The 22,032-nt window shown below is 37.4% G+C and overlaps 1 protein-coding gene across 1 annotated transcript in view; it reads left to right on the forward strand.

Moving 5' to 3' along the window:
• Positions 1-22,032, forward strand: part of CNTNAP5 (contactin associated protein family member 5) — an 862,652-nt gene that overhangs the window by 683,118 nt on the left and 157,502 nt on the right. Inside the window, exon 14 of the mRNA XM_082397815.1 lies at positions 21,797-21,953. Within this exon, the coding sequence (XP_082253941.1) occupies positions 21,797-21,953 (157 nt within the window). The remainder of the gene's footprint in view (positions 1-21,796; positions 21,954-22,032) is intronic.

Consider the following 22,032-nt stretch of genomic DNA (forward strand, 5'->3'; position numbering starts at 1 on the left):
AAGATTCACAAAGGCATGTTCTTAACTTGTAGAAGATTCCCCACTGACCCTTTAGGTATAACTCCAGCAAGTTTTGTTTATGAACTTTTAAGACAAATTAGCAAGTAAAATTTCACAAGTGGGATGAAGAAAGACAGAACTACCAGAAGAACAAGGTAAGAAATTGTCATCAGAAGCAAAGCATGTTCTCATTATTGGCCCCAGAAAGGCAGAGTATATTCGGTATTTGATCAGAGACACGTGGCAGCTGCACTTAGTAGGTGTATCACTGAGAATGCTCCTATCTGAGCACCAAGCTCTCCGTCTCAACTACTCAGGCACTTACGGTGTCAGGCACAGGACTAGCCACAGAGCATATAGAGGTGAGGCATTAGTCATGGCTGTCCTGATGCTTGGATCCTATTGCTTAGAAAGCACACTCGACTGCTGAAATAGAGTGAAAATAACAATGTTCTGAGCATGAGATACATTTGTATCTCTCACATAGTTATCCAAAGTTATTTTAGTTCAGGCTTCTTCTTTCTCATTGCTCTACTATCCCCAAGATGCTGAACTTCCCTGCCTGATCCTGGATCTCTCATCACCATGTTCCCATAGAAGCCACAGTACAGAAGAAGCAAAGGGGTGGCCATTCCTTTAAAGGACACACATCACTCCTACTCGTATACCCTTGACCAGAATTTAGTCACATGACTTTACCTTGCTGCAAAGAAGCTTTGGAAATACAATCTTTATCCTGGTGACTATACTCCCCCCAAAATGACGTTGGTATTGAAAGAGGAAGAATGGATATGGTGGCATATCTATCAGTCTCGGTTGCCTTGCTAAGAGAGAAAGGTGGACGCGTGATAAATAAGCAGACACACAAAATGCCTTCCAAGACCTCTTCTCAAAATGACCTCCTAAGATGACCGCCCATTGAAATATAGCAGAACCTATAAAACATACAAGTTTATAACTCAACCAAAAACAACTCTACTAGACGTATGTTTAGGAGAGTCCTGTGAACAGTTATAGTTTCAAGCTCAAGTGTACTTTGATTTAGTTCCTTTTATTTGTTAACTTTTTAAGATCGCTTTGAAAAAAATCCTCCTCACTCTTCCATTTACTCTCTCCTTTTTCTCTCATCTCAATAGGCACTTTTTTATTTTAAAATTCTCCCCATATTCCTGCCAAGCCCCCTACACAACCACCACCAAAAGGAAAATGATTTTAATAAGTGAAAATAGTTACAGTAGCTCTACATATTTAAGCAAACCCTGGTACATACACTTCTTGCTCACAGTAATTCCCAGAATATTTTGAGCCATATTCTACTAAAGAAAGCCTGGGACAGTTGAAAATCGCCATTAAAAATATTACTGTACTTTTATTTTTTCTTAAAATTACATGATTTAAAAAAAATCCACATCTATCATTTGGAAAATTCACTTATGAAATACGTCGCTTTCTGAAATTGCTGGACAAATTAAGTGTAGCAGTGGTAGTAGCGTTAGTATAGAAGTTGTCACCTGTACAAGACCTGAAAACTCTAAATATCTTTAATAGATGATCATCTTTGGTTTTTAATTACATTAGACTGTAAACAACTTAAGAGAAATGAAGAATCTTCTATTTCTCTATACTCCTTCCATCCTTAAATAGCAATCAAACACCTGCTATGTTTAAAGACCCATGTTAGCTATTAGGGTTGCCGAGGTGAATAGAAAATACAAACATACACACACTTTTTAAATAATAGGCAACTACTAGGTGAAGATTAAATAGGTATTGATTAGCTGATAGATTTTTCTGGCATGGTACCTAGTTAGGATGAGAGGAAATAAAATAAGGCAGCTGGTCTCTTTGCAATTTCCAACAACCTGTGGATAAATATTCATCTCTTGGGAAATCATCCTTCTCTAAAATAGGGCTGGTCTGGCAAAACTTCTGTGGTATTCAGTGCAAGTGTCCCTTTACCTATTTTTTCCCATTACTTATAATCACCCTCTGCCTTAATACCCTGGATGCTTATTCTCTTCAACACGCTTCTAAATCTCTAGCATATCATCCTCCACACTTTATTTTCATTTGGCCAAGCTCCCAAAATGTAATTATTTTAATCAGGAGCACCATCTCCTTTAACCAGGATAGCAAATGATGCCATTTCCAGAGCAGGGTGGAAAATTAAAATGGTTAGAATCCAATTTGATTTGCTGTGTGATGGTGACTCCAGGGGGTTGGAGGAGAGGAACGTGTGCTGTGTTTGCCACAATGAAGCTCAGAGACTGCATGCTGCCAGATTGGCATCATTTCTAGCGTACAAAAGGTTTTCATTTCAGAATGGAATTGTGGAATTTGTATCATTTCAACATTTAGCGGATGCTTGAGTGGTGTTGACATTGCACATTAGTGTGTAGCATAGTAGCGCCTGCCTAGAGGCAATCAATCAACGTTGGTTTAAATAGATGATAACACAGGCAATCGTAAAATAAAGCATGGACTTGACTGACACAGTATACCCCAAACCATGATGTGCATAAGAATCATCTGGGGAGCTTGCTAAATGCTGATTTCTTGGCCTGATCCCCAGAAATTCTGATTCAGTCAGTGTGACTTAAGACCCTGGAATCTAACATTTAAATCATGGAAACACAGCTATGCATGATTCTGTCAAAACTCAAACATAGATGCCAACCTTGGCAGAATATTGGGAAATAGGACATAGACGAGGTAAGACATGCTGACTTCAGTGGACTGTGAAACTTAAGGGAAAGTGAGGGTGGGATTTTCTCACGTGACTCTTACCTTCCACAGGAGCAGTTGATTGGGTCCTCTTTACATTCATGTTTGTTTGACTGATGGATACAAATATGAATATGCTCATGCAAGGTTTTACAGGAGTAAATAAGGATAGGTGGTTCCATAGTAAAAGTTAGACTTTCCTTATGTCTTGGGATACCCAAAGTTCCAAATTGCTTGCCCACTCCTGAAAAAATAATATTAGAGTTTGAATGTAGATTTATCCACATGTCCTTGACAACACTAATCACATGGTGTTATTATAGCCTATCCACAGCAGTCTTTTCACACCTCTGTACCAAATAATTAGAGGATTAACAGATACAAAGACAACAGCTGTTTGAATGATTTCATCTAAATGCCCAAATTTCCAACTCTGCCTCATTCTGACCAGATGAGATGTGGAACATAAAACTTTAAATTAGGAAAAAACAAAATTACAAATGTAAATTAGTATTATTCATTAAGCTCCTCCTCTCTGCCTAAGAAAGCTATCCTACCTGGGTTTGGTAACAGACAAAGATGCTTTTTCCTACTTTCACTTAATAAACCCACCTCTACACCCAGGAAAAAGTAAAAAAATCAATCCAACAAACTGCAGTTTTCACTAGAAGCTCGCATCAATGAATTCCCCTGACCCTTGTTTTTCCTGTTTCTCTTTTGTGACATTTTTTTTCAACTGTTTCATAATGTGTGAGGGTGAAAACTCTGGAAGAGAAAAAAAGAAAAGAGCTCAAACTGTCCATTTATTGGAAAACAAACAAAAGTCTAACTATTGCCTTTTAAATATGCTGCTCCTCCTGAAACAGTGGTGATGATTATGTGTGCTGATTATAATCCTATTGGATGAGTTCTCATACTCTGTTTCCTTTGGGACCAAATATATAAATATTCTAGACCCTGGAAGCAAAGGAAGTAATATGAGATCCATGACTTAAAGGAATGACATGGACGCATTAAAGGTCAAGCCAGGGACTTTACTGAACACAAATTACTGAGTGTCCTCCAATAGAAGGGGAGACAGGGCCCTGTCGTGGATAAAAGCATAGGAGGACTCTGATAAGGTCAGGTTTAAATTCAGGTTCTTCTCCCTGTGTCCTGGGTAGATTGTTTAACTTCCTTGAGTCTCAGTCTCCCTAGCTATAAAGTGGGTATAATGAAACTCCTTCTAGAGAATATTAAAGGGATTAAACAGAATGACATATCTATATCACCACCTACACTTGCTAGCAAATAATACATGTTGCAGAAATATTTATTCCTCATTGTCTCCTGTGACATGCATGCACCATAGGGGATACAAAGATTTTTAATACTGTGCTTGACACAAAATGTTCCATGAATGAATGAAATCAAAGTTCTTGTCTATCAGGGCATACACACTGCAAGGAAATATAAGGCACACACATCTTTATGTGGCCTGACCAAGTAGTCAGCTTATCATGGGGTTGGAAATGGAGGGAATATCATTTGTTCTGATATCTGGTTATTAAAAAGGGATTTTTTTAAAAAAAATTTTATTTATTTATTTATTTATGGCTGTCTTGGGTCTTCGTTTCTGTGCGAGGGCTTTCTCTAGTTGTGGCGAGCGGGGGCCACTCTTCATCGCGGTGCGCGGGCCTCTCACTATCACGGCCTCTCTTGTTGCAGAGCACAGGCTCCAGACGCGCAGGCTCAGTAATTGTGGCTCACGGGCCCAGCTGCTCCGCGGCATGTGGGATCTTCCCAGACCAAGGCTCGAACCGGTGTCCCCTGCATTGGCAGGCGGATTCTTAACCACTGCGCCACCAGGGAAGCCCCCGAAAAGGGATTTTTAAATGACATTTACTTATAATTTTATTTCCAAATTGCAATTTCATGATAGAAATTTGGAAAACTTCTTGCCTGAGGTGATTTTTCGTGCCTGCATAATGGTTCCTGATGTGATTGTGTGATAATTTATTTGATCATGCCTCTATTGAGGGAATTTAGATTATATCTCTCTTTTTTTTTTTTTTTTACTCTGAATAATACCGTAATGAATACTCTTATCAGTTTTTTTTTTTTTTTTTTTTTAAAGATCTTTAAAAGATTGGGAGTTTGGGATTAGCAGATGCAAACTAGTATATATAAGATGGATAAACAGCAAGGTCCTACTGTATAGCACAGGGAACTATAGTCAATATCCTGTGATAAACCATAATGGAAAAGACTATGAAAAAGAATATATATGTATAACTGAGTCACTTTGCTGTACAGCAGAAAAACACAACATTGTAAATCAACTACACGTTTTAGAAATTTTTTTAAAAATTAAAAAAATAAAAGAGCTTTAACTTTGTAAAACTTTAAAAATACTGCTAATGTTCCTCTAGAAAGTTTGTCTTACTTGACACTTTTGCCAAGAGTTTAGGAGAGCTCATGGCTGAGATTTTCATAGGAACAAATGAGCTTGGTCTTTGAAACAAAGGCTCAGAATTCAGAATTTTGGTGGGAGACTGTTTGGAGTTTTCTTTGCCTGAAACACGTGATTTCTTTGAGGAGAGTCATGGAGAAAGAAAGAAAAGGTGACCTTAGACAAGTGAGTTTCTCTCAGGGATGAATGGGGAACTGTGGATAACCTGATAGCCCATGGAGACGAGATGGTAGCGAGGTCCTTAACTCAAAGCCGGATTTGGATTATCTGTGAATCTAGAGTTGCCACTGCCCCACCGTGATCCTAGGGTGACTTGAGTCTCGTGTTGACCCCACATTTGAGACCAGTCCCCAAAACTGGGCTTCACTTCATCTGGGAGAAGTGCCACTGTGCTTCCCGGATGTCTTCTGTTGATTAATTTATGAGTTGTGATCAGACTGTGTATCTGAAGCATTTTAACTCAATGCTAAATATTGTCACTCAAGCTCTTGAAAAATCGAGTGGTTTCCTTCTTTGAATATTTTCTGAAAACATGTGTTCCCATTTCCCCAGTAGAAACTGTGGAGTCACATCTGGCTGTTTCTCCCAGTTCTCCTGCTCCGATCAGTTTACAGTGTAATTGATGACACCAGGAATAACTTAGCAGCTGATAGTATTTCAGAGAACGACTTTTTTTTTTTAACCCCAAATTTTTAAATGACTCAGAAGATAAATTTTAAAAATTTATTTTAACTTTTCTGGAGACTCTACTACTTTTAGAGCTACTTGTTGTAGAGACCAGATCATAGGACATAGAGAGAAAAGGTAGAGCCAGGAATTTCATTTTCCCTGAACAAGCCTTGCTGGGAACTTTAAAAATACAAAACACAAAAATCTTCAGAAATTAAAATGACACCTTTAATTTGCTGTAGCCACATATATTCGTTGTACCCTTTTTCCCCCAAATGACACAATATATCGTTTAGGTGCCTATATCCCTTTAGGTTTGACAATAGAATGCTAAATTTCTTGGAAGGCAAGTGGTAAATTTATATTTTACCAGATCATATTGAGAATGTAGTTTCTGAACCCTTCTTTTCTTTTCTTCTTTGATATATTTCAAGATGGCAAAAATCGTTTTCTTCACTACCAACATAACTAATGCTGTTCCACCCTCTGTGGAACATTTGTCTGCTTCTGTTCCCAACTTTTCCCAATGCTAATATACCTCCTGATGTGTGAAGATAGCAAATCCTGTTCAACAGATAGAAGAAAAAAAGTGTATTTCAACAGTCACTTTTGCTCTGCCCAATTTTCTATTCACACTGGGTGAAGGGCAGATCTCAGTAGTTGGAACTGCCAGAAGGACCTGTGTCCACTTGCTTTGTCTGTAAGAATCAGATGAAAAGTGCTGGAAACAGACAGACAAACCAAACCAAAGCCACAGCAAAACCCACAGAAGCCATCAAAGTTATCAGCTTTACAAAAAACAAACTGACAAACTGAATTTGTCTTGCCCTATTTCCTTCCATGAATACCACCCCGCAACCCTTGGTCGTTCAGGGCCATTAGAGTTTTCCCTCAATGTGTCAGGGATTTTAAAATCCAGTACTCTCAAAATTCAGAGGGAGATCGTAACTGGTACTGATTGTGTTTGCTGTGTCAAAATACTGCAGATTGCGTGGCTTAAAAGCAGAAATGAATTCTCTCACACTTCTCAAGACTAGAAGTCCAAGATGAAGGTAGAGGGAGGGTTGCTTTTTCATTCCTCTTGGCGTGCAGGCGCCCACCTTCCTGCTGTGCCCCCACGTGGTCTTCCTTCTGTGTCCCCACGTGGTCTTCCTTCTGTGCCCCACATGGTCTTCCTTCTGTGTCCCCACGTGGTCTTCCTTCTGTGTCCCCACGTGGTCTTCCTTCTGTGCCCCCACGTGGTCTTCCTTCTGTGTCCCCACGTGGTATGAGGACATCCTGAGGCATTCAGAGTTGGCATTTCAACATAGGAATTTGGGGGGATGCAATCCAGCCTATACCGGTTACAGAGAGCTAACAACAATTACACCTGTCACCATCACTTACTTTTTTCTGAGAGCCTGCTATGCTCCAATAATGCGGAGAGTAATGTGCATGGGGAAGCAGGTTGTGGAAACAGCTGAAAATCCAACTCTCTCCCTCCCTCCCTTTCCCATCTTGGGTACACAGGATAGATGGTGGTGTCATCATCTCATCTCTCCTCTAAAGCATCCGAGCTGAATTTAAAGCAACATCACACACCACAGGCCCTTATCAGAGAGTATATCCTCCAAGTGTCTTCTATCAAGCACTCACCCAAAGCCCAGCTAACAAAAGGCGTATTAGGGGATGGGAGGGCCAGAGGAAGGCCATGCAATCCATCTGTTCTTTAATTTCACTCTTTCCATCAAGCCATTCGTTTAAAGGCTCATCCTTGATGGTAATATATGGATTTATCAACATTAGTTCCTTAGCTTTTTCCACAGGACCTCTAAGAAATTCCTCCATATAAAGTCCTTCAAGAAATTTTTCCATGTGAAATTCAGTGTATTCCCTTTTTGGTAGGTGTGTTATTGAGGACATTTCCCAGTAGATTCGTTTGTGTCTTCCCATAAAGGATCTCATATGAAAACTTACTTTCAAAATTCAATGTTCAAAAAACCTTTTACCTCCCTTGAGAACCGGATTTCTTCTTTTTGTGAGTAAGAAATGTGAAACTGGGACTTCCCTGGTGGTGCAGTGGTTAAGAATCCACCTGCCAATGCAGGGGACACGGGTTCGAGCCCTGGTCCAGGAGGATCCCACATGCCATGGAGCAACTAAGCCAGTGCACCACAACTATTGAGCCCGCATGCTGCAGCTACTGAAGCCTGCGCACCTAGAGCCCATGCTCTGCAATAAGAGAAGCCACCGCAATGAGAAGCCTGTGCACCACAACGAAGAATAGCCCCCACTCACCGCAACTACAGAAAGCAACAAAAACCCAACGCAGCCAAAAAAAAAAAAAAGAAAAGGAAAAGAAATGTAAAACTGATGGTATCTTTCTTTTCACTTTTACTGCCAAAATATAATTTGTTCTTTTTTTCTTAATTTTTATTGAAGTATAGTTGATTTACAATGTTGTTTTAGTTGTGTGTTGTGTTAGTTTCAGGTGTACAGTAAAGTGAATCAGTTATACATATACATCTATCCACTCTTTTTTAGATTCTTTTCCCAAATAGCTCATTACACAGTACTGGGTAGAATTTAAAATAAAATAATTTATTTCCATCATTTCATTTTCTGTTCTTATGAAGACAGTTCTGATCTATATTTTATTTTGGATTTATTGATTATGTTCTTTTTGAAAACCATCTGAAATCAGAGAAACGAATACATATAAATAATATTGCTCCTTCCCCCAAGGTACTATTCTTTAGAATACAGAATTTTACTTATACTTGTTTTTTATCACAGAAGTTCTAAACTTAGTAAAATTTAAGGCATAGAAATATTAAATTAAAAACTTTAAGATATGATTCTAAGTCCTTTTGAATCTTCTGACTGATATTTGGGGAATCTGGTAACTCCCAAAAAGAGTTCAATGGTTCTTCATAATCTAATTTTTCAACTGAACCAAATGATAATTTATAATCCAATTTGCAACAGCTACTTTCTGTTATTCTGTTGTCTATCCTAATAGGAAGGCATTCTCAGACTCCTGCATGGGTTCCTCACTTCTTTGGTATACAGAAAGCATGGGAGTATTTTAGGCTCTCACGATGTACTCAACAAGAGTCTCTCATGAAATCACGGTCCAGCAACTGCTGGACATGGCTTTTTAGGACCTTGCCTGCCAAGTTACCTGGTGTCACTTTCATCCTGCTTTCTTGGTTGCAGTAGTCACAAGCCCACTTAGATTCAAAGGAAGGGACTGTCAGAGACTTTTCAGACCCTCTTTTTTTTATTTAATTTTTTTATATGCTTTATTTTTTTACATTAATATTGAAGTATAGTTGATTTACAATATTGTGTTATTTTCAGGTGTACAACAAAGTGAATCAGTTATACATATACATATATCCACTCTTTTTTAGATTCTTTTCCCATATAGGCCATTACAGAGTATTGAGTAGAGTTCCCTGTGCTAGACAGTAGGTCCTTATTAGTTATCTATTTTATATATAGTAGTGTGTATATGTTAATCCCCATCTCCCAATTTATCCCCCCACCTTTTCCCTCGTAACCATAGGTTTGTTTTCTATGTCTGTGACTCTATTTCTGTTTTGCAGATAAGTTCACTTCTACCTTTTTTTTTTGGCTTCCACATATATACCCTCTTTTGAAATCACCACATGCATTATGCGTTTCTTGTTTGAGAACCCTAGTGTTTAAATATTTTTACAAAATACTGGTATTAAATGTCTATTTTAAGCTAAACGGTGGTTATTGTTCATAAGAAAACTATTAGAATCCTGATGGATTTGCTGTTATTGTTTCCTGTTGGAGACAGTCTTTATCCTTGTTATACCTACAACAAACACAAATAAATACTTAACAATTTTCCTGACTAGATAAAAAAGAGGATTAATTGCAGATGAAATGAGTCATGGGAAGCTTGACTATATATATGTAAAAATAATTGAAACCAACATTCTTTTTACATTTTTAGTATCTCTGAAATTGGAATGAATTTTACAATTAATGTCATGTTTTAGTTGAACTGGTAGTCAATTTTCATTTTTAGTGGTACATAAAACAATGACACAACTTATATATAGCAACTGGCATTTGATGAAATATGATAGTTGCTATTCACAATTCCAGAATAATCAGAGACACTTAGGATACAATAATATCCTCTATTTTGTAATAAATTCCATATAACCAGAAATGAGTCCTGGATCTTAGGTCTTGCTTAAATTGGTCCTAGAAACTTGTTAACCCTCGGAAGAATCTTCCCCCACTTGGTAATATGCTCGTTTCTCTAATTTGATTCTAGACTTCGAAGAGCAGCCAACAATGCATTAGCTGTCTCTGTCAACTGAAAGGCCCCTTAACTGACTCATTCCTATTGACTGAGATCCTAGAAGGAGGCCTCTGTTAATGGTATAACCTGATAGGAGACAAGGAATAGGTTTGCCAGCATTGGAGTTGAGTCTAGGTGTAGTATATCATGTTCTAGTCCAATCACTTAGCTTTTCCTTGTGATAGCAACAAAGTGACTCTTGCAGGATGAAACCCCACATCATGTTATCTGATACAATATATGCCTGGCTGGGAGCAGTATAGCTACACATTTCTTGATAATGTTCCTGTCTCAAATCTTAGGTAAAATAATTCATCTTTTGGGGAATTGTATTGGAATTACCTTTACGAGTGTTTATACTGTAATATCTTTTAAATAGGATAAGGTAGTAGACATTGTGTGTGTACGTGTGTATACAGACATATATATCTACAAACATGTATGTATGATATATATGTGTAATATATACATATACATACACACATATATATATATATATATTCAATTATTATTTAAAAAATTACTGAGTGTCTAGTATTTGCTGGGTGTATAATGATTACTAATCATCCCTGCCCTTAGGTAGATCACTGCCAACCTCTTGTAATATTGCTTGCTTTCTACCTTTTATGATGAGGAAACATAGCAGCTGGTACACTGTAAGTCCTAAATAAACACTAGTTAATTTTTTTTCACTTTTTTGATTTAGAAAATTACTTTGTATGGACACAAATGGTTAATCAATATTTTCAACTGGTCATTTTATCTAATGTTTAAAATATAAAGCAGTCTTTTAAATGGCATATTCCTGTTCGGAAACCAAAGTTACCACTTTCATATATTTTTTGATTGTAGAATATCTTTCAGAATAATTAAATGACCTTTGTGGGCACTCGTGGAACAAAAAAAAAAAATCTTGAAGGCAGGAAACTCATAGCCTCGCTTTATTTTTTGTTATGTACCCTGCAAATAACCATAAACAGGAGAGTGGTTAATAAATATTATTCAGATTTGGGGATGTGAAATAGGAGATACAGGCATTAAATCCTATTTTTATTACTATCATTATGCTGATGATCCTCTGGCCACTTCTCTCTGGTCTGTGTAATTGCAAAGTTCTTCATATTTTATTCATCACACAAGCTGCTCTGTGCCCATTCTTCTTATGCTGCTGCCTTGCACTGTTTCCAAACCTTCCTAACGGGTATGATCTGTGAGCTCCATCAACTTTCTGTCTGTGCCTTGTTCAGGCCTCTAACGAATATGAGACTTACAGCCATCAGTTATGTTTCAAGTACAGAAATAAATGAATAGGGGTTTGTTGCTTGTTCATTAGCACTGTGCAAAGCAAGATCACTTCGTCTCCTTCAGGGTCTCTTTGATGAATTTGCTCACCTATTATAATTTGGAAAAGCTTGATTCATGTAGATATTTATGTAAAGCGTTCCAGCTAGGTCTTTTGTTTTTCTTATCTTTTTTTTTCTTTTCCTTTTTTTTTTTTTTAACATAACCAGGTAATGTCTACCAACCATCAGTGATAGAAAGTCATGGACAGAATTGTGATCAATTCTTCTTGTATCTGTGATTGTGTTTATGTGTTTAAAAAAGAAGAAATAGAGAGTTACTGTTGGAGGTGGATCAAAGAAAAAAGATGGAGGAAAGAAGAAGGAACGAGAGGAGTGAAAACAATTGGGGGAAGGGAGAGAGGGGCATAAGTGAGAGAAGAGAGGGAAAGAGGGAAGGAAGATGGAAAGAGGGTAGAGAGAGAAAGAGTAAGAGTGAGTGGGGGAGAGAGAGAGACAGAGAATGAAAAAAAAGAAAAAAAGAAAAAGGAGAACCAGAGAGAGGAGGAAAGAAGAAATTAAAAAGAAGATTCAGGCAAGAAAGGGCATGGCGGGGTGTATGTGTTTATTTCTAATTTTCTGCAATTTACATGGACTCTGTATTAGTTGATTAAACAATAGGAGTGTCTTACATAAGCATTCTCACCCTCTGTTACATGTTTTTCACACAAAAAGTCCCACAAAATATGCCATCGTCAGGAAGAATTTACAATATGGTTGAAAGTCTCATGCTATAAACCATAGTGGGTTAGTTGTTGCTTTGGCAAATGGTAACAAAGATTTAGAGGTGGTTTATCAACATAAATGATCACAATGGCATTTTGATTAGCAACGCAACATTTACTCCTTTCTCACTTTATTTAACACAGTTATTGATTTATTGAGTGCCTTATTTCATGAAAGATTAGGAGCTATTGGGGAATATGGATGTGTGAATACCTCTGTGTGCCTATTTTATGTACATACGCATAGGATAACGAGTGGTAAATATTCTTCATGCTTTGTGAGGAAGTATTGGAAAATACTGATGTGTCCACCAAACAATCCAGGAAAGAATGCAGGACTGGGGAATCTAGACTTTTTAGACATTTGTGTATAAGTAACAGATGAAATATCTATGAAGGACAAAGAAAAATATTTCATATCGCCAAGGGCCAGGCCCACCAAAAGGTTGTGAGTGGGAAGGATTCTGGTAAAAACAAGAGGATGGATGAGTGGAGAGACCAATGAGTAGACACAGAGAGGCATAGGATGGATAGAGGACAAAGTTCATCATCTTCCCATCAAAACAGATGAAAAGTGAGCATGGGAGACATTTGACACAAGAAGTGAGAGAGGGTAACATTTTTTTCTTTCTTTTTTGAGTCAGAGTAGAAGAAAATTAAGAGAACTTGAACTGGCCCTCCCTAATCTTTCCAAAATATGAAACAGAGTTTGCTAAAGAAAGTGAACTGCAGTGGGTTGGGGATGAGGGTTACAGAAGGATGAATAACTTTGGGAGATACTTCTTTGGGCGGTGGGTAGAGAAAGAAGGATAACTGGATATGGTTCTCTGGGGAAACTTCTAGGGAATTCTTGAGATGATTAGCAGCATCAAATGCACACTAACCATTTTTCTATTAGACCAAGACAAAACAGAAGAAATTAGTTCATAAAAATTTCAGTGACCTTTTTCTCAGTTACACGTTAAACTTAATCTTTGTTATGTATTTTATTCATCTTCTCTTATCATGATATCTTTCTTTAGCAGAAAGGAATATAATCTAATGCACATGTTTTGATAATGGAATTAAATCTGAAACTAAGCTTATTCATACTTAGCAATCTGCAGTGTCATTGAATAAGAATTTTTCAAAAATAAAAGGAAGTATTTGAACATTTTTGAATAAGGTTCGAACCTTCTAACCAGTGATTCTAAAATTTTAGTGTGCAACATTTCAGCATCACTTTGTATGATAGAAATGGAGAATTTGAAGCTTCACTCACTGTGTGTCTGGGAAAAGATGCTGTGAACTCGTGCTCTTACAAAAACGCCAGATTATTCTGATTAAAGTCAGACAGAAACAACATTTTGAGAAACATTGATCTAAGATTTCTAGAGGGAAATTTCAATAGGTTCCTTATTATATGATGACCTATCACTTCCTTAGGTATCTGTTAAACAAAGTTATAGGAGTTCAGGCAAATAAGTCTTAGAAACAATGGTAATCATTGGAACATTTGTGTTTGCAGGTATTTTTGTTTGATTGATTCTTAGGTAAATAATAAATAGACCAATATAATTGGGGAGATAATGCAGTTTGAAATATTCCCAAGATATTGGGAATGCATACTCAGTAAGGCCCTGTGGTTTTACCAATAAAATAATTATTTGATGCATATTCATAATTTCAACTCAAGACTAATTTCTGTGAATAAATACCATCCTGTTTCTATTTATCATAGGACTAGATTTCATAAGATACAATAAAAATATTATTGGGGTTTGGACCCACAAGATCTACATTCAAGTTTTCCTATCTGTGTGATCTTGAGAAACTTATCCTTCATTAGCTTCAATTTATCTGTAAAATAAAAATGAAAAACTTCACAGAGCTGTTAGGAGGGTTGAATGACATAACTTATGTGAACCTTGTTTTGAGTCTAGTGGTATGAAAATCCAACTTTCTTCCACTGGTTGGAAAACAAAAAAGGAAGGTGTATTCAAAAAAGGGATGAATTTGGAGTTTTCTCTAGAACTGTACTCTTCACTAAACTTTAGCCTTTTTTTCCTCTTGACTTTCTACACGTTGTTTAAAATTCTACCTCAAATTTATTTTATTCTAACTTGCGTTAAAGGTAATATTTAACTTTTTTTTTCTCATTTACTACATTGTGAGGGTCCTAGTGGCAAGCTTTATATTTGTTCTGTATTTTTATACTCTAACCAGGCAAGTGTCTTGTCCAGATACTTTATGTCATTTTGTTAAATACACAAATGAAGTGGTACGTGGACACCTTTACGTATGGTGATCTCATTCTATGCCACATTTATAGTAAGCACTTGTTCAAAGCCTTGATAGGTGTCATTCTCTGGGCCTATCACTAAAGTCACAAAAAAAAATGCTTGATGTCTTCAATGATGGCATAAAATGCCAACTATGAATATACCTCTATAAAGATTAAAGGCCGCATAACGATATACATTCCTGAAACAATTTTTTAAATGTCATCTGTGTGAAATCCTTCTGTGCTGATGTTTCTTTTTCTTGGCATTTAGCCACTTGTTGATTCACCAAAGAAGTATTTAATTCTTAGCACAAACCAGGAACATTCTACATGCTGGGGATATAGTCATGAGCAAGACTTAAAAGCCCTTTCTCCAATTCTAATGACAAATGAGGACCATGTTAAGCAAACAAACAGCAACAAACAAACAAAGTATGATTTCAGGTGGTCCTAAGTATTCCTAAGTAAATAATGGAGTGACTTTGGAGTATTGTAAATAAGGTCAACGGGGAAGAAGTGAGCTTTAATTTCAAGATCCAATGATACAAGACAATCAGGCACTGTAAAAACCCGTGAGAAGTTGGATTTGGACAGAGACAGTAAACCCAGAAGAGCATCTGTGAGGGCCTGGGGCACAGCCAGTACAGCTGGAGCCAGGGAGGAAATAAGGCTGAAAAGTGCAGGAACGACATATGGGGCCTTAGGGGCCACAGGAAGATGCTTGGGTTTTATTCTTGTATTGAGCTAATATTGGAGGACTTTTTAAAAATTGAAGTATAGTTGATATACAATGTTGTGTTAGTTTCAGGTGTATAGCAGAGTGATTCAGTTATATATATTCTTCAGATTCTTTTCCCTTATAGGTTATTACAAAATGTTGAGTATAGTTCCCTGTGCTATACAGCAGGTCCTTGTTGTTTGTTTTATACAGAGGAGTGTATATATGTTAATCCCAAACTCCTAATTTATCCCTCCACCCCCCCCCCCCTTTGGTAACCAGTGTGGAGGTTCCTTAAAATACTAAAAATAGAATTACCATGTGGTCCAGCAATCCCACTCCTGTGCATATATCTGGAGAAAATATAATTCAAAAAGATACATGCACCCCTATGTTCATAGCAGCACTGTTCACAATAGCCAAGACATGGAAACAACCTAAATGTCCACGGACAGATGAATGCATAAAGAAGATGTGGTACATATATACAATGGAATATTACTCAGTCATAAAAAAGAATGAAATATGCCATTTGTAGCAGCAAGGATGGACCTAGAGATTGTCATACTAAGTGAAATTAGACAGAGAAAGACAAATATCATATGATATCGCTTATATGTGGAATCTTAAAAATGATGCAAATGAACTTATTTACAAAACAGAAATAGACCCACAGACATAGAATACTGGAGGATTTTAATCAGAGAGATAAATCATTTGATATAGACTTTAAAAGTCCCTGTTTCCTTCTGTAAGGATACCTTTCAGGGGATAGAACAACAGTGGGGGCAGGGATTTCACTGTTGAGTCTGTTGTAATCACCTACAAGTGATCACTGTGCTTTGGCATGGGTCTGTCATTGACTACCAAGTGACCTTGGGCAAGTAATGTATCCTCATCTGTAAAATGAGATAAAAGTATTTACCTCATAGTGTTGTTGTGGAGATTGATCAAACTAGGGCATAAGAAGTGCATATAACTTCCTGGAATATTTTAAATGCTCAATAAATGCTGGATTTTTTAAAAAATTAGGATTACTGGTAAAAACAGACACATGAGCCTTAATACACAGATTGATTGCAATTCTCTATTTCTCTGATTGGGTGTAGACTTTAGGTATTTGTCTGATTGTGTGTAGACATTAGGTATTTTACTTTTCTAGATTTCCCATTCATTAATTGTTTACTATATTAATCAGTATAGGTTAACTATACTATAGCTATACTATGGTAATAAATAAGCCCCACTCCGAGTCCATGGGTCTTAACACAATGAAAGTTTCTTTCTTCTCACATTAGTTTGATGTGGTTACAGGAATCCCCCTCCATTCTTGTCACCCCGCATCTGGAAACTACTGCTTTCAAGTCTGTCCTCTCAGAGAAATTGTGGAATAAACTAAAGGTCTTATTCCCGTACTACAGTGTTCATTTAGTATTATCAGTTCCCACAAATTTGTAATAATTGTCATTTTCTGTAGCTGGTCATTTTTCCCTGCAAGGCTTACATTATCTCTATATGTTATGGGCACATTAAAAAGTCAGAAAGTCTGTGAGTCTTTGGGAAGGTGGATGTTGAGGACATGAGGGCTTCAGGGACCCAGAGCCTTGAGTCCAGATTTGCCTTCAGTGACTGTGTGACTTTGAACAAGTCATTTAACCTTGCTAGGATTCTTCATTGCAGCTCTTCCAATAAAATATACTATCAAAATGCAAAGCATTATTATATTATCCTACAAAAAATTAAAACAATGCAAATAGAATCATTTAAGTTAATCATTTTGTCTACCTCTTTGCCTAACCATGAAGGATCCCTGTGGTATATTCTAGCAAGGTTTGTTCAGTACAGGTTGAAATGACCTCATCAAAGTGATTTTTATCATTTGTTTTGAGAGGCAGTATCATTAATCTTTTATGCAACCCCCTCCTTTTTGGGCTCACTTCAGTTAAATAGGCAGGGAGAAGAGAATGTTGAACAACATTATAAAAATGTTAATTCCTAATGTCACTGACTAGCTCTTAATCACGCTATTAGACATATGTTCTGATTTAATGATCCTAATCAACATGCAGTCAGACCAAGATTGACTTTGATGAATGTCTAACATTATTTTGTGATATGGAAGAGGTTGTTTTTCTTGTTGTCTAAACCTTTCCTTAGAAATTACATTCTATTTAGAAAGAAAAAGAATGTAAAATACTTTCTTTGGTTTCCAGAATCTTCTTTCCTAAACCAGCATCTTGATGATTTGTGTTTTGATCATACAATGAAACATTTGGGTGCAGTCATCTGTAATTATTTGTCCTTACAACTTTGGTGGCTCCTTCCTCTTATTTTTAAGCTCAAAATACTTAACTACAGTCAATGAGATAAGATATCTTTAGAATGTACAGAAATCTCATTATTTCAAACCGTTGCTTCCTAGCGATGCTGTAGTGAAAATCAGATCCCCTTTCCTTGTGCCTCTTACTTGCACCCTTTTCCCTGGTGGCACCATTTGCTGAAGTCCTTCTCAACACAAAGCCTCCAGTCAAATGTCACCATTTCCATGAAATTAAAATGATTTCCATAAACCATTTCTCAGGAATCTTGGACAAAAAATTCATAGTTTCTTCTTCTGGACTTTCCTAGCATTTTATTAACTTCTATATTTTGACCCTAATCTCATTCTAACTTACATTTCTTTTAGCTGCGTATATGTCCTTCTTCCTTAAATGTTATGAACTCCCTTGGGGCAGTGATAGTCTATTAAAATTTATATAACTAGGATATCTCCCCGTGACCTTCACACACATAGAATTAAGCAATAATTGAATGGAATGATTATATATATGTATATATATAATATAATATACACTGCTAATTATACCATTTCATTTAATCACATTGTTTTATAAATCATACATATACATATATGTATGCATGCATAGGTTTTATAAATCCTATATATACATATGTGTGTATGTGTGTGTGTATGTGTGTGTGTGTGTGTGTGTGTGTGTATATATATATATATATATATATATATATATATATATATATGGCTTTGAGTCTTGCATCACCTATAGGTGGAGGCTGTGACAGGTGACAGTCAATGACCAGCCATGGGAATAGTTTCTCCAAAGTTCTATGCAGAATGTCTAAAGGAATACATGGGTGGGAGCACTGAGCCAAGAAGAGCTAAGCCAGGACCACGAGCACTGGGGAAACTGCTCTGTAAATTTCAGGAAGATCCAAGCACCGGGTTACCCTGCCAATAATTGGGACTTGAGTTGGAACGGACTCAGAGTGAACCCAGATTGGGTTCAAGTAAAGGGATATGCGGGAGTAACGAAGGGTCTTCCTAAGGGATTGCTAAAATGTCTGCTCTAACTGCTTACATTTATGGGCCAAAAGATAGATAATTAGTTGGGCCAAACAGAATTGACGTTTCTCTTCATTTTCCTCATTCACCGATATGTCTTTTTATTTATGTTTCCAACCAAACTGCAGTTGAAAGCTGGACTGTCCATGATCATTGTGTTTTACTTCCTTAGAATCCCTACAGAATTTTTGTATGTGGTTGATATGTGATTTATGTTTTATCAGTGATTGCCGCAATAATGCTGTACTTCCGGTGGCCAAAGCTCAGTGGCATACAATGTTCAGGACTTATGCTCACAGGTCTGAGCGCCAGGCAGGATGGCTGTGCTCCGTGTGCCACATCCTGAGGTCCACGAGGAGAGGCTGTGACCATCTGGATTGTGTTCTCCCGTGGTGTCAGAGTTGCTCCCCAGGAGCAGTGGGAACATGCGTGCCTCTTAAGGTCTAGACTGAGCTGACATGCCATCATTTCGGTCCGTGTTCCAGCGGGGAAAGCAAGTAGCAAGACCAAGACATCATTGGGGCGGGGATATTTACTACTCCCATGAGCCCACTATAACACATGCAGTAAATCCAATTTCTCCAGTGGCCAAAATTTGGAGAAAGGGTGCCAATTCTCTCTTCCTGACTACATCATTAGAGTCATGAATGAAAGCAAATCAGTCACCCTTTTTGATCCTCAGTTTCTTCATTTGGTATGTTCCAGCTCATACTCCGCGGGGGAATAAACACAAACCTGGGACATCTAAGAGGAAAATTCTGCTGTAACCCTCCTGCTCTCAAATATATGTGTGTGTTTCTTCTTTATTCTCTATGTTTCCTTTTCTTTCTTCTTGCTCATTGATATTCAGTGAGTCAAAATAGTTTGCAACTTTTATACTAATTGTCAGACATGAGGAGGGGACCCCAAGCCTCAGTGATACAAGCCACTGGTAGATGCAAAAAAAAACAAAGTCTTGAGTGGCTAGTGGCACTTCTAAGGGATTGAAGACACCAAATAAGAATTGGTAAAACTACTAGAAGACAACATTTGCACTAGAGTGTACACAAATTGGTTGTTCAGAATTGAGACCATTGATAATAATGCTATTAATAAGATCACAGCGTTGATTTAGCTTATAAACAAAAGTAATTCATTATGACATTGAATTTCATCATGTGATCAGAAGTCTCGATTATGGAGGAGAGGTCTGAGCAGTGCCAGGAGGGAGAAGTCGAGAGATTTCTTCCCATATCTTGTGCCCAAAGCCAACATTAGCAAACACCTGAACACACAGTGTTTTACCCTTGTGTTACCTGGACTCATGCTGGGACGATCCACCTAAGCTTACCTCGGTCCTGAAAGTGCTTTTTGTTCTAAGTAAACCCACCAGACCTCGAGGCCACTTGAGTATGGCTTATCTGAACTAGTGGTTAGAAAGAAAGCAATTCATTTGAACTAGCGTCCAATGATTTATAGCTGTTTGGAAATAGGTTAAATGGATTTGTACCGTTTAGAATTATTCTTTAAAAAGAAGATACTAGTTAACAGACATCTCTAACTGGGATTCTAACTTAAAAGCTAGTAAAGGGACTTGAAACATTTTAGACAGTGTGAAGAGTAGTATTTTGGGGTGAGTATAGTCCTCCAGGCTGTCTGCCCCCTGACTCAGCACCCCTAAGATACTTTTGCGTTTCTTAGTATTTGTTTTATCTTCTTCTCATTACTTACAGGTTCTTGGAAAACCCAGATTTCACTGTCTTCCTACTTGCCTCAGTGACTTCCATAAGGACATTAGTAATGAATGCAATTCAGAGAAAGTTGTTGCTATTTGTATACATGAATAATTTGTAAATTATATGTTTGTACATCAGGAGTCGTATATGAAGTCAAATCTTGACTAGGCAGAATTCCAACCTAGTGCCATCCTCAGACAAAAGTTACTGTTCTACTTTAAACTGATAAATCATGAAAAATGGCTCTCAATCACTATTTCTTTCATTTTTAAAAAATAAACACATATTAAATGCCTGTTGTGTGCCAAACAGAAACAGACCAGTGGTTTCCAAAGAGGACCTAGGCCTAATCCCATTCAGCCTAAGGGTGTATAACACCTCTATCTCTGCCTACATCTGTTGTTTTGGATATCTTATCATCTTCTGGATAATAATTTTTATCTACTTAAATATTCCCAATTATACAAGATAACTTCAACAGATTTTACTAAACTAAACTTTGCAAAGAAAAAAAATTGAAAATTGACAAGGGCAAGACTCAAAAATAGTTTTCTGTTAACTACATAAACCAGAAATTAGAGGTTGCATCCTAGCTTTGTATGGGTTAAATATGACACAAATATGACATACATTTCATTGACCTATGCAGTATTGACCTTCATAATATTTCTTTTGTCCAAATCTTTGAACTTCAAATATTGTGACTTCTCTTTAAAAAATTCAAAAGATATGGTAACCCTGGCGTTAATCTTTATCATGACAGAAATCAGTGTGGGGTAAGATAGGGCCACCCTCTCCTCTGAGCCAACACTCTCCCCCTCACCTTCGTGTCCACCCTTCCCCACAGTCTACCAGAAACTGAGAACTAAGGTCGGGCTAATATTGGCCCTCATGCTACTATTTATCCTTTTGTAGTTTTAAAAGGAAATTAATTTTTGTATCTATATATTCAATATTTTTGGTCTAAGATCTAGCCCAGTTTACTCAATTGTGATGCCTGCCTGATTTGGTTAGCATGTGAGCTTGTGACCCTGAGTCTAAACATTGTGATTAATCAATATTCTATTATAGAAATGCTTTTCATAAAAGTGTTGTTTATATGAGCACATGTATATAGATATCTCTCTCTGTGTGTATATATATAGAGAGAGAGATAGAGAGAGAGAAAGAAAAGGAAGGAAGGAAGGGAGGGAGGAAGGAAGGAAGAGAAAGAAAGAAGGAAAAAGAAAGAAAGGAAGGAAGAAAGAAAGAAAAAAGGAAAGAAAGAAAGGAGAGAGAACAGAAGGGAAGGAGAACAGAAGGGAAAAGAGGAAGGAAAGAAGGGAGGGAGGGAGGGATATATATACATTGCACGTATGTATGAACATATGTGTATACATATGTGCATACATACGTGCAATGTATATATATCCTTCGAGACATTTTCATCTCAGCTTTTGTGACATCCTCTGTGCTCTTTCAGGCTTGCTCCACTCTGACTTGTGAAGCATCTTGTCTTTCAGATGGAACCCCATTGACCTGGTGGATCGGACGGTCCAATGAAAGACACCCCTACTGGGGAGGCGCCCCGCCCGGAGTTCAGCAGTGTGACTGTGGCCTAGACGAGAGCTGCCTGGACATTCGACACTTTTGCAATTGTGACGCTGACAAAGACGAATGGTAATGGGCGTCCTGATCCCTCTGCACTCGTGGAGGAAGCCCACGAAGGGATGCATAAAATGTCCCCTAAGATAAAAGA

This window comes from Balaenoptera borealis (assembly GCF_965194805.1).
Source record: "Balaenoptera borealis genome assembly, chromosome: 6".
NCBI classification, from domain to species: domain Eukaryota; kingdom Metazoa; phylum Chordata; class Mammalia; order Artiodactyla; family Balaenopteridae; genus Balaenoptera; species Balaenoptera borealis.